The 13,756-nt window shown below is 42.2% G+C and overlaps 1 protein-coding gene across 2 annotated transcripts in view; it reads right to left on the bottom strand.

Annotated features, from left to right (window-relative positions):
• LOC120048439 (ribosome biogenesis protein BMS1 homolog) overlaps positions 1 to 13,756 on the bottom strand; it is a 44,934-nt gene that overhangs the window by 15,225 nt on the left and 15,953 nt on the right. For both annotated transcript variants that reach the window (XM_038994410.1, XM_038994409.1), the window contains 3 exons: positions 12,677 to 12,865; positions 5,692 to 5,872; positions 5,235 to 5,293 (listed from right to left, as the gene is read on the bottom strand). In XM_038994410.1, the coding sequence (XP_038850338.1) occupies positions 5,235 to 5,293; positions 5,692 to 5,872; positions 12,677 to 12,865 (429 nt within the window). The remainder of the gene's footprint in view (positions 1 to 5,234; positions 5,294 to 5,691; positions 5,873 to 12,676; positions 12,866 to 13,756) is intronic.

Here is a 13,756-nt window from a genome sequence, read left to right as displayed (position 1 = left end):
GAATTTTAATTATGAGATTTCTGTTGTTTGAATTTGGCACCCTGCACTTTCACTGGATGTTGTCATATCATCCCGTTAACGGGAATGCAGCCATAAGAAGTTAAGGCACTTGAAAGATAATTGTGTGTGGGGGGTATAGAGATTGGGTAGTCATTCAAAAATCTTAACCGATGCAATTTATCAAATAAAATGTTATTTGTCACATACACATGGTTAGCAGATGTTAATGCGAGTGTAGCGAAATGCTTGTGCTTCTAGTTCCGACAATGCAGTAATAACCAACGGGTAATCTAACCTAACAATTTCACAACTACCTTATACACAAGTGTAAAGGGATGAAGAATATGTACATAAAGATATGAATGAGTCATAGTACAGAACGGCATAGGCAAGATGCAGTAGATGGTGTCGATTACAGTATATACATATGAGATGAGTAATGTAGGGTATGTAAACATTCTATTAAGTGGCATTGTTTAAAGTGGCTGGTGATAAAAAAAAATTACATCAATTTTCCATTATTAAAGTGGCTGGAGTTGAGTCAGTATGTTGGCAGCAGCCACTCAATGTTAGTTTATGAGATTTGTTACGCACGTTTGTACTCCTGAACTTATTTAGGCTTGTCATAAAAGGGTTTGAATACTTATTGACTCAAAACATTTCAGCTACAAAGATTCCACTTTGACATTATGGGGTATTGTGTAGATCAATGACAAATCTAAATTTGATCAATTTTAAATTCAGGCTGTAACAACAAAATGTGGAAAAAGTAGAGGAGTGTGAATACTTTGAAGGCACTGTACATGTAAACAGGGCTGAAAAGTGACTGGTAGCAAGAATATATAAATACTTATGGTAATATACTAGTGGCAATATATACATGTAAACAAGAGTAATAGTAACCTGTAGCAGGATAAAATAGATAGATAAAAGGTAGTGGCAATCAATAATCAATGAACAGCAAGGCTTGCAAAATCATTTCAGCCTCCTGAGGGAGAAGAGGCAATGCCGTTCATTCTCCACGACTGTGCTGGTGTGAGAGGACCAAGTTAAGTCCTCAGTGATGTGGACACCGAGCTCTTGACCCTTTACTGCAGCCCCGTCAATGTGGATCTGCACCCACCCCTCCTTCCTGAAGTCCACGATCAGCTCCTTGGTCTTGCTGACGTTGACGGAGGTGTTTATGTCCTGGTCTCACACGGACAAGTCTCTGACCACCTCCCTGTAGGCTGTCTCTTCGCCTCATTGCAGAGGGGGGTGTTCAGTTCCAAGGTCCTGAGCTTGGAGGGCACTATGGTGTTGAACGCTGAGCTGTAGTCAATGAACAACATCCTCACATAGTATGCATTCCTTTTTTCGCAGTTGGAAAGAGCAAAATGGAGTGCAATTGACATTGCGTTGTCAGTGGATCTGTTGGGGCACTATGTAAATTGTAATTTTTCCTGGGTGTCTGAGATGATTGAGTTAATGTGTACCATGACCAGCCTTTCAAAGTACTTCATTATTACAGATGTGAGTGCTACTTGGCAGTAGTCATTGTGTCAGGATGCCTTAGTTTTTGGGAACAGGAATGATGGCAGTTGGTTTGAAACATGTGGGGGTTACTGACTGGGACAAAGAGAGAATGAAAATGTCAGTGAAGATGCCTGCCAGCTGGTCTGTGCATTCCCTGAGGACATGCCCCAGAATACCGTCTGGCCCAGGGCCTTAAGAGTGTTGACCTGTTTAAAAACCTTACGTCATTCCCTGAGAGAGAGAGAGAGATCACTGAGTCCTCTGGATTAGTGGGGGCTCTTGTGAAGGGCTCTGTTGTTTTTGTTGAAGCCTGTATAAAATGCATTGAGTTTTTCTTGTAGAGAGGCATCGTTGGGCAGATCACAGCTAGGGCTTTCTTTGTGGTCCGTTATGTACTGTAGCCCCTGTCACATGTGTTGGAGCTGGTATAATAGAATTCCACCCTGTTCCGATATTGTCCTTTTGCCTAGTTGATGGCTCTGGAGGTCGTAGCAGGACTACTCGTACGCATTTGTGTCCTCAGCCGTAGCCTCGGGGTTGACTGCTGTTGTGCATCCAAGTCAGGGATGTTAACCCTCTAGCCCATATACGGGTTGTAAAATGTTAGATTTGGACACCGATAAGACATAATTGTAACGCAGTGGCTGTACAGTAATATGCTGTACATGACGTCAGAGTTCAGGGTCTCCGCTTTACGGGATTCACCTAACAGATGGTTCTAAACTTGAGCACCACCTGAAACAAGATGTCCCTATCCCTGCAGCTAACTGGGCTACTTTTGCACACACACAAAAAGTCTGAGTGAGGATGCTGTAAATGAAGGGGACTCGATCTGTTCTAAAAGACGTTGAGGGTTATAATAAATACCGCACTGATGTCATACAAGCCAATCACACTCCTGTGAGTCCAAATGTGCACTTCACATATTATAAAACTCATGTAATTTACATTACAAACGTCAATGATCGCCATGTTTGATGTACAGTTACAAGAATGACAAGGCATCAATACCATGAGTTGTTTGGAACAGAATGAGCCCGTTTGACGTATTGTGAAGACAATTTGCCCCAGAACACGCACCACACTCCATTAACCTCACCAAAATTATTGTTTCTCTGAAGTGCCTTGTGAAAGCCTAACACTGAGATCGTATCTTAGCTAGCCATGTTGGCAATAGAATACACTTTCAAATGATGCCCAGCAGACTCAGATTGGGAATTATAATGGACCGGTTTTGGATTGCATAAACAGTAAATGTGTGTTGCTTATGATGCTAGGCTGTGTTCCAAACAAAAAACTACAAGTGTGCTTACTTCACTTCCTCAACAGCACAGCTAGGAGAGCTCAAAAAAAAGCACCTAATAGTTAAAGGCTCTTTCCTTGAGTAATGAAAGTGCATTGAAATGACTTAGGAACTTTACACACTTGGAGACACCAGTTACACCTCTCACTCAAACCCTCGTCATTGTTTTGACTAACAGTGCATTCAGAAAGTATTCAGACCCATTGACTTTTTCAAAATGTTGTTACATTACAGCCTCATTCTAAAATGGATTAAATAAAACATCTCAATCTACACACAACCCAAAATGACAAAGTGAACAGGTTATCAGAAATGTTTGCAAATTTATAAAAAATATAAAACACTTATAGTATTCAGACCGTTTGCTATGAGACTCGAAATTGAGTTCAGGTGCATCCTGTTTCCATTGATCATCCTTGAGATGTTTCTCCAACTTGATTGGAGTCTACCTGTGGTAAATTCAATTGATTGGACATGATTTGGAAAGGCATACACCGGTCTATATAAGGTCCCACAGTTGACAGTGCATGCAAAAACCAAGCCATGAGGTCGACGGAATGGTCCATAGAGCCCAGAGACAGGATTGTGTCGAGGCACAGATTTGGAGAAGAGTACCAAAAAACAGTGGCCTCCATCATTCTTAAATGGAAGAAGTTTGGAACCACCAAGACTCTTCCTAGAGCTGGCCACCTGATCAATCGGGGGACAAGGGCTTTGGTCAGGGAGGTGACGGTACTGGTGAACCTGATGGTTACTCTTGACAGAGCTCCAGAGTTCCTCTGTGGTGATGGGAGAACCTTCCAGAAGGACAACCATCTCTGCAGCACTCCACCAATCAGGCCACTCCTTAGTAAAAGGCACATGACAGCCGGACTCTGACCATGAGAAACAAGATTCTCTGGTCTGATGAAACCAACTCTTTGGCCTGAATGCCAAGAGTCACGTCTGGAGGAAACCTGGCACCATCCCTAAGGTGAAGCGTGGTGGTGGCAGCTTCATGCTATGGGGATGTTTTTCAGTGGCAGGGACTGGAAGACTAGTCAGGATTGAGGAAAAGATTAATGGAGCAAAGTACAGAGATCCTTGATGAAAACCTGCTCCAGAGCGCTCAGGACGTCAGACTGGGGTGAAGGTTCACCTTCCAACAGGACAACGACGCTAAGCACACAGCCAAGACAAGGCAGAAGTGGCTTCGGGACAAGTCTCTGAATGTCCTTGAGTGGCCCAGCCAGAGCCCAGACTTGAACCCGATCGAACTTCTCTGGAGAAACCTGAAAATAGCTGTGCAGCAACGCTCCCCATCCAACCTGACAGAGCTTGAGGGGATCTGCAGAGAAGGGAGAAACTCCCCAAATACAGGTAAGCCAAGCTTGTAGCGTCATACCGAAGAAGACATGAGGCTGTAATCGCTGCTAAAGGTGCTTTAACAAAGTACTGAGTAAAGAGTCTGAATACTTATGTAAATGTGTCATTTCATTTATTTTTTTAAATGTCTAAAAAACATTTTTTCCCTTTGTCATTATGGGGTATTGTGTGTAGATTGATGGGCATTTTACATAATAATATGTGGAAAAAGTCAAAGGGTCTGAATACTTTCCGAATGCACTGTATGTGGCGGATAAGAATATTCATGGTAAATTTGGGCTATTATGTTACTGAATGTATGCCGAGTATTTTCAGATTTCATTATCAACAAATGCTGCAAAAAGTACAATATATGTAAAATGCACATAGTATTGATGGGTTCTGACTTCTAAACTTGAAAATATGAAATAGCCTTAACCGTATCACAAGGAGAGGGGAATGTAGAACGTTTACATTCTGTCAGGATATGTTATTGTTAGCCATCAGGGATCCTATGGGAGGAAAATAACCACGGTCTGGTACAAGTCAACATGTCAGCCATGAGTTGGGGAGGAGTGAGGAATTTGGGCAGAGGTCAGGTTAGATGAAATGAGGAAGAACCGATCACCAATCTTCTGGATAGCAACAGAGGTGTATTGGCTGTTCATATGTGTAAGGAGGGGCTCAGCATAGGAGAAAGGGTTATATACCAGTGCTGTGTGAATATGTTATTTGTCTTATGCAGCTGTATGACCCAGTGGGTGAATAAACTTGGTTTGAGCTTTACTAAGCGTCCGCACATTTTTTTTTTAGAACCTAACAGTATCAACAATGTAATGTTTGGATTCAGTCTTGTGTCAGGTAACTGTTGTGTCCTCACCTTTTGGTCTAATAAATTCCACAATCTCCAACCTGTTCCCTTTCAATTTCTACCATGGTTATGCAATATGCATCTTATATTTCTTCTGTAAGAAACATTTCAATTTAGCCCTATACATATAGCCCAATTCCCACAAGTGTAAAAGGATTACATGTAATTATTTCCTTTGTGGCCTGCCTCTGTGATTCTTACCTTAGTTCCTGAGACTGACTGCACAGCCAGGAAGCCAGTGCCCTGAGGTGTGATGGGACCTGGGAACACAGCAGAGAAGGACAGGGTTCACATTTGATTAATTCTTTGACCTATATTCTAACAGGTAAGTTGATTTAGGATCCATGTAATTCTAACCAGGGGGGCATGTCATTTAGTTAGTTTACTGAAATAACTTAATATTTCCGACTTCCTAGAGATATGTAGTTCTATAGGCATGGTATAACCGGATCGACGCCGTCAACATTTTACAACTTGACCTTCTTTAAGGAACCAGATAATCAAGAGATATATCTCAATGTGCAAAGATAGCTGGTTAACTTAGTGATCCTGCTATGTGATACAGCCCTCTGATGAATAGTTGCAATGGAGGAAAAAGGTGCCACCTGAATCAAATAACTAACAAATACTAAAACTACAGCCACATTACTGCTCTCACCCCAGATGGTGGCACCACAGTGCATGTGCTGCGGTGTGTACTTGAGCAGGCGGTGGCGCCCGTTGTGGTCCTCGATGTGGTACAGGGGGATGGTCTGGAAGCGACGCCAGCCCAGGGACAGGATGAGGGGGTCGCGCGTTTTCAGGATACGGTTGTGCCATCGATGTTTCTTTAACCGCATCTGGGACAAGAGAAAGATCACCTTGAGGCACTTGGGAAAGTTATACACAAATTACTCATTATCAATTAGTCTCAATGACACGTTCAGTGTTTTGAGCAATAGTTTATTGCTATTTGTTTCGATCTTAATTTATAAATGGGACAGATGCAAATAACACATGAATATACTTTTATCAATCAAATAAATCAACAATGGGACGTGTTGCATCATTTTGCTTTCTGACAAATTATGAACTTAGGTAAGTTCAGTTAGCATGACTAAGCATGGTTCTTGGCCCATTACTTAGGCCTAGTCTGTTAAGCAGCTTAGCTGACCCCCAAAAAAATCAGAGGGGATTTACATCTACTACTCAACAAACAAGACCTTCCATTACATTTAGTGCTCTCAAAAGGACTGCATCACCCATTGCAGGGTTGGGTTCAATTCCATTCAAATTCAGTAGATTACTTAATTCAAATAAAAGAGTTGGAAGCAAGGGATGCGTCCAAAATGCACCCTATTCTAGGGTTGGGAATTTAAAATAATTTCTCGATTAGAATATGATGACATTTCTTCAGATATCCGAATGGTCAAACTACATGTACACTTTTTTTAATAACATTGTTTCAACTTGAACTGGCTTGCTGCACAACTTAGGTGCTGCTTGCTTGCAGCAGTATGATGGGTAGGGGCCGGTGAGTTTTACATGGGAGGGAGAGAGTGGCTATACGGACTGACGCTAGTTAGATAGACTTGTAGATTCCATAGGTCATCTATCATCCCATCTGGTAGTGCCTGTCTTGACTGCATCAAATCGATGTAAAGAAGCTAGCTAAGATAGCCACAGTAGTTTCAGAAAGTATTCATACCCCACTTTTTTTTCAGCCTGAATTTAGCTCAGGTGCATCCAAATTCCTTTGATCATACTTGAGATATCAGTACAACTTGGGAGTCCACCTGTGGCCAATTCAATTGTTTGGATATGATTTAGAAAAAAAATCACACCTGTCTATATAAGGTCCCACAGTTGACAGTGCATGTCAGAGCAGAAGCTATACCATGAAGTCCAAGAAACTCTCCGTAGAGCTCCATGATAAACGTCCTCTCACTGTCAACTGCGTTTATTTTTAGCAAACTTTACATGAACATAAGATTCAACAACTGAGGCATAAACTGAACAAGTTCCACAGACATGTGACTAACAGAAATTGAATAATGTGTCCCTCAACAAATGCGGGGGTCAAAATAAAAAACAACGGTCAGTATCTGGTGTGGCCACCAGCTGCATTAAGTACTGCACCAGATTTGCCAGTTCTTGCTGTGAGATGTTACCCCACTCTTCCACCAAGGCACCTGCAAGTTCCCGGACATTTCTGGGTAGAATGGCCCTAGCCCTCACCCTCCGATCCAACAGGTCCCAGACGTGCTCAATGGGATTGAGATCCGGGCTCTTTTCTGGCCATGGCAGAACACTGACATTTCTGTTTTGCAGGAAATCACACACAGGATGAGCAGTATGGCTGGTGGCATTGTCTTTACCTACTGTATTTATTTATTAATTTATTTTGCTCCTTTGCACCCCATTATTTCTGTCTCTACTTTGCACTTTCTTCCAATGCAAATCAACCATTCCAGTGTTTTTTTTATTTTTTATTTTACTTGCTGTGTTGTACTCACTTCGCCTCCATGGCCTTTTTATATTTTTATTTATTTATACATATATCTGTTTGCCTTCACCTCCCTTATCTCACCTCACTTGCTCACATTGTATATAGACTTATTTTTTTATTTTTTTCACTGTATTATTGACTATATGTTTGTTTTTACTCCATGTGTAACTATGTGTTGTTGTATGTGTCGAACTGCTTTGCTTTATCTTGGCCAGGTCGCAATTGTAAATGAGAACGTGTTCTCAATTTGCCTACCTGGTTAAATAAAGGTTAAATAAAATAAAATAAAATAAATAAATTGTCATGCTGGAGGGTCATGTCAAGATGAGCCTGCAGGAAGGGTACCACATGAGGGAGGAGGATGTCTTCCCTGTAACGCACAGCGTTGAGATTGCCTGCAATGACAACAAGCTCAGTACAATGATGCTGTGACAAACGCTCATTCCTTCCGACGATAAACGTGAATCTGACCATCACCCCCGGTGAGACAAAACTGTGACTCGTCAGCGAAGAGCACTTTTTGCCAGTCCTGTCTGGTTCAGCAACGGTGGGTTTGTGCCCATAGGCGACGTTGTTGCCGGTGATGTCTGCTGAGGACCTGCCTTACAACAGGCCTACAAGCCCTCAGTCCAGCCTCTCTCAGCCTATTGCGGACAGTCTGAGCACTGATGGAGGGATTGTGCGTTCCTGGTGTAACTCAGGCAGTTGTTCTTGTCATTCTGTACCTGTCCTGCAGGTATGATGTTCGGATGTACCGATCCTGTGCAGGTGTTGTTACACGTGGTCTGCCACTGCGAGGACGATCAGCTGTCCGTCCTGTCTCCCTGTAGCGCTGTCTTAGGCGTCTCACAGTACGGGCATTGCAATTTATTGCCCTGGCCACATCTGCAGTCCTCATGCCTCCTTGCAGCATGCCTAAGGCACGTTCACGCAGATGAGCATCTTTCTTTTGGTGTTTTTCAGTCAGTAGAAAGGCCTCTTTAGTGTCCTAAGTTTTCATAACTGTGACCTTAATTGCCTACTGTCTGAAAGCTGTTAGTGTCTTAACGACCGTTCCACAGGTGCATGTTCATTAATTGTTTATGGTTCACTGAACAAGCACAGGAAACAGTGTTTAAACCCTTTACAATGAAGATCTGTGAAGTTATTTGGATTTTTACGAACTCTCTTTGAAAGACAGGGTCCTGACAATGGGACGTTTATTTTTTTCTGAGTTTATTATTGTGATGAGGCATATACAGTGCCTACGGAACGTATTCAGACCTTTTAACCAAATGTTGTTACGTTACAGCCTTATTCTAAAATGGTTTACCTGTTCTCTCTCATTATGGGGTAAGACATTTTTCCAAATGTATTAAAAATAGCTTATTTACATAGTATTCAGACCCTTTGCTATGCGACTCGAAATTGAGCTCGGGTGCATCCTGTTTCAATTGATCATCCTTGAGTTGTTTCTACAATTTGATTGGAGTCTACCTGTGGCAAATTTAAATTGATTGGACATGATTTGGAAAGGCACACACCTGTCTAGATAAGGTCCCACAGTTGACAGTGCATGTCCGAGCAAAAAACCAAGTCATGAGGTCGAAGGAATGTCTGTAGAGCTCCGAGACAGGATTGTGTCAAGGCACAGATCTGGAGAAGGGTACCAACGAATTTCTGCAGCATTGAAGGTTCCCAAGAACACAGTGCCCTCCATTATTCTTAAAAGGAAGACGTTTGGAACCACCAAGACTTGATGGTCACTCTGACAGAGCTCCAGAGTTCTTCTGTGGAGATGGGAGAACCTTCCAGAAGGACAACCATCTCTACAGCACTCCACCAAACAGGCCTTTATGATAGAGTGGCCAGATAGAAGCAACTCCTCAGTAAAAGGCACAAGACAGCCCACTTGGAGTTTGCCAAAAGGCACCTAAAAGGACTCTGACCATGAGAAACAAGATTCTCTGGTCTGATGAAACCAAGATTTAACTCTTTGGACTGAATGCCAAGAGTCACGTCTGGAGGAAACCTGGCACCATCTCTACGACGAGGCATGGTGGTGGCAGCATCATGCTGTGGGGATGTTTTTCAGCGGCAGGGATTGGAAGACTAGTCAGGATCGAGGGAAAGATGAACGGAGCAAAGTACCGAGATCCGTGATGAAAACCTGCTCCAGAACGCTCAGGACCTGAGACTGGGGCGAAGGTTCACTTTCCAACAGGACAATGACCCTAAGCACACAGCCAAGACAACGCAGGAGTGGTTTCGGGACAAGTCTCCGAATGTCCTTGAGTGTCGCAGCCAGAGCCTGGACTTTAACATCTCTGGAGAGACCTGAAAATAGCTGTGCAGCAACGCTCCCCCATCCAACCTGACAGAGCTTTGAGAGGATCTGCAAAGAAGAATGGGAGAAAATACAGGTCTCCCAAGCTTGTAGCGTCATACCCAAGAAGACTTGAGGCTGTAGTCGCTGCCAAAAGGTGCTTCAACAAAGTACAGAGTAAAGGGTCTGAATACTTATGTAAATGTGATTGTTTTTTTTTGTATTATTATAGATAAGCAACCATTTCTAAAAACCTGTTTTTTCTTTGTCATTATGGGATATTGTGTGTAGATTGAGGGGGGGAAACTATTTAATACATTTTAGAATAAGGCTGTTACGTAACAATGTAGAAAAAGTAAAGGGGTCTGAATACTTTCCGAAGGCACTATATCTGGAGAAAGGTATAAAACTGTTAAATGTGTTTAATGTTTCCAGGAGCACAGCGGCCTCCATCAGTGGGAAATTGAAAAAAATATGGAAATACTCTGCTTAGAGCTGGCCATTCGACCAAACTGAGCAACCAGGCAAGAAGGACCTTTGTCAGGGTGGTGACCAAGAACCTAATAAAAGTATAATTATTACAAATTATTTATTTTTTATTTTAGTCGACAAAAATGTGACGAGACGAGAATTCCAAGTGAGACTAAAGGACATTTAATTTTTTTTAAGGATGCATGCAGAATATTTTATGCCATCTTCTCATTAGCAGAATTTACATCTTTCAGTTGCGCAATCTGACCTCTGCAGCTCGCACACACAGCTCTTAGGTGGTCTTTTCAGTCACTCGTCAATATTTTTGAACTGATGCGAAGCCAGGACACTTCATTTGTCACTAACCTCAACTAGAAACAATGTTGTTTACTCTCCCTCTTACTTCCATGTAGCTAGCTAGCTTCTTTACATCGATGTGATGCAGTAAAGAGGCACTATCAGAAGGGATGAGAAATTTAGAAGGAGGGGAGATCTAAAGATGCAACAACTATCAGGGGTTGCTAATATGACTAGGATAATGCTTTTGGCTGCTAAACAATGAAAGAAAGTTGATTTTAAAACCAATACCACAGGAGAGCGAAGTCTTTAAAATAATTACCTCCATATTTCTATAGTGGGTTTGGGGCTCCCGAGTGACGCAGCAGTCTAAGGCACTGCATCTCAGTGCTAGAGGCATTACTACAGACACCCTGGTTCGAATCCAGGCTGTATCACAACCGCCGTGATTGGTAGTCCCATAGGGCGGCGCACAACTGGCCCATCTCGTCCGGGTTTGGCCGTTGTAGGCCATCATTGTAAATAAGAATTTGTTCTTAACTGACTTGCCTCGTTAAATAAAGGTTAAATATTTTTTTATGTTTTGGCTATACTCTACTTTGAAACAAGGTACTTAGTAAAATTTCAAGGTTTCAAACAATTAAGGAACAGGACAATTTTTGCGACGCTAATGATGGGCCTAACTATCTTCTGGTAGATGGAAAGGTTTTCCCAGAAACCTTCAATTAAATGTTAACTAGCTACAAAGTAGCCTATTCCTACCCAGCAGAATGATATCATGATATCAATCCAGTGGCCATTTGTTTTGCAAACTCCATCTCATGTGCAATACAGAAACACCGCTAACCAAACAGTGCTAGGTGCCTGCAGTTGAATTAAAGGGTAACTACACTCAAAATGTAACATTTCTTAAATTTCCCCCCAGACCTCAAAAATGGTCTCCTGATGTGGTTTAAGCATTGTTGTGGACTTAAAACGCTGTTTAAACGAAAGTGTGAGAGCGAGTTTAGGCCTATGTGACTCATTTAACTTTTAACACAGGGCGGGGTTGTTTAGAAATATTTTTAGCAAAATGTTAGTATACCCACTTCTCCAGGCACCACTACATCACTGATTTACGGCCAATACTATTCCCACTGTACATAAACGATAGTGGTTCCTTAGTCAAAAACTGTAAGCTACACTTATGCTGATGACAATGTGCTGTACTCTGCCTCCTCTTCGAACCAGGCTATAGCTGATCTGCAGACTGCTTTAAAATGTCATACAAAAACCACTTGTTGACGACGAACTGGTACTGAATGCAGATAAAAAAGTATATTCTGTTCTCTAGAGCTCAGACATATCTGCATGCTGAATGGAGCGAGTCCACTCAAATACCTTGGCATTTGGATCGATGACAAGTAGTCATTTAAAACATGTAGATGAGCTCACGAAGAAACAGAATTAAAATGTGCTTCTTCTACAGAAATAGATTGTGCCTTTCGCTTGATAGAATAAATCGTTCAGTTGACTTTCCGTCACTGTGATCTGTATCAGGAAGTAGGCTGGCCATCATTGGCAACGCAGAGAACATTGCCTTCTGTTCATTTATAAAGCGCTCGTGCAGAAACTACCATACTACATCGCTCCTGACCTACAGAAGTACAAATACCTTACTCACTCACAGTAATTCTCGAAATTCCTGTTCTCATTACTGATTTAGGTAAAACAGCATTTAGTTTTTACTTGCCACATACATGGAACACATTTTAGAATACCCTACAATTGGACGCACCATTGCCTTTCAGACATTTCAGGGTATTGGTAAATTACCTTTTTACAGAGGAATGCATGCGTTTCCAAAAAAAAAATTTTTTTTGTATGTTTCATGCTCCCGCCTTGGATTGTTATAATTGTGTCAGGCATTTTTGTGAATCGGGGCTCCCTTGTAAAAGAGACATCGGTCTCAATGGGACATCCCTGTATTTAATAGAGTGATATTTCAGAAACAGCCAAAGAGTTTGTTATTGAACTGGAAGTCCAATTCATTCTACTTCAATTGAAATGGAACGGAGTCTGACTCGTTAACCCTTCACTTACCTGCAGGTAGCCTACATTCCCCTCGCTGGCACCTAGAGCCCCGAGGATGATGGGATAGTGGGGATCAAAGTTGGTGACAAACTCGCAGGGCAGGGAGGGGATCTCCAGACGGACATACATGCCAGGCCGGAAGCCCTCGTACTGGACCCGTGTCTCGTCATCCACGTCCTCAAACTCAGCCCGGTTCAGCTAGGAAGAGGAGAAAGGTTTAGAGATTGTGGTGAAATGAAAGGCTCAGTGGGTTAGAACATGGTGTTAACACCAGGGTTGTTTGAATCCCACACGGGCCACATACTGAATATACTTTGTGTCAGTGCCAAGGTTGACAGTCCTGTAAGTGGATTTAACATTTAAAAAAAGAGCATGCACAGTTTTGTTTTGCATTTTAAGACTGATTTTCCCTCATTGTGCCTGATGAACATGACCCAATGTCTGATCGGAATACCACTGACAACTTTGGTTTCCTTTTGGGCATAATAAGATGTTACCATGACCCTGTTTGAATAATTTCCAAATGCATCCTTCCTTGTTTCTTAGACGTAAGCACAGATCTGGTGGTTGGGTAGGTGCAAGTAAGTTTACCACCCTGTTCACTCCCCAATTCAAATCTGTGATTACGCAGTGGTTGAGTGGTAACACTCCCGCCATGTCACATATGCGAAGCTCTCCACATATGCGAAGTTCCCTCTAAGCTGTGTGTGTGCGCAGCCGTGCACAGAAGCTTGAGGTTGAACGTCACTCAACTTTCTACAGTTTTCCCCTTTAGTTAACACTATCAACGTTTCTCTCTACTGTGGCAATTGTGAACACATCAACGCAATACTAGCCACTTTCAATGTAATGTACCGAAACAAAACTAATTATGCAAGATTTCGTATGCAAAACTAAATGTGCAAGAGATTTTCTTGGAGTAGGATTCTATTGCATTGACTTGCATGACTCCGCAGTATTCTACACGGACCGGTGCGCCATAACCAATCAGAGCTGCAGTAGGCCTATATACAAATAGACATTGCCATATGGATCTGTGCCATTCACTTTGAACTGGACTGTGTTTAGGCTACAGTATGAGCGGTCTTG

The sequence above is a fragment of the Salvelinus namaycush genome, chromosome 5, assembly GCF_016432855.1.
Source record: "Salvelinus namaycush isolate Seneca chromosome 5, SaNama_1.0, whole genome shotgun sequence".
NCBI classification, from domain to species: domain Eukaryota; kingdom Metazoa; phylum Chordata; class Actinopteri; order Salmoniformes; family Salmonidae; genus Salvelinus; species Salvelinus namaycush.
The sequence above is the reverse complement of the archived record's forward strand: the minus strand, read 5'-3'. Positions and strand labels throughout refer to the sequence as shown.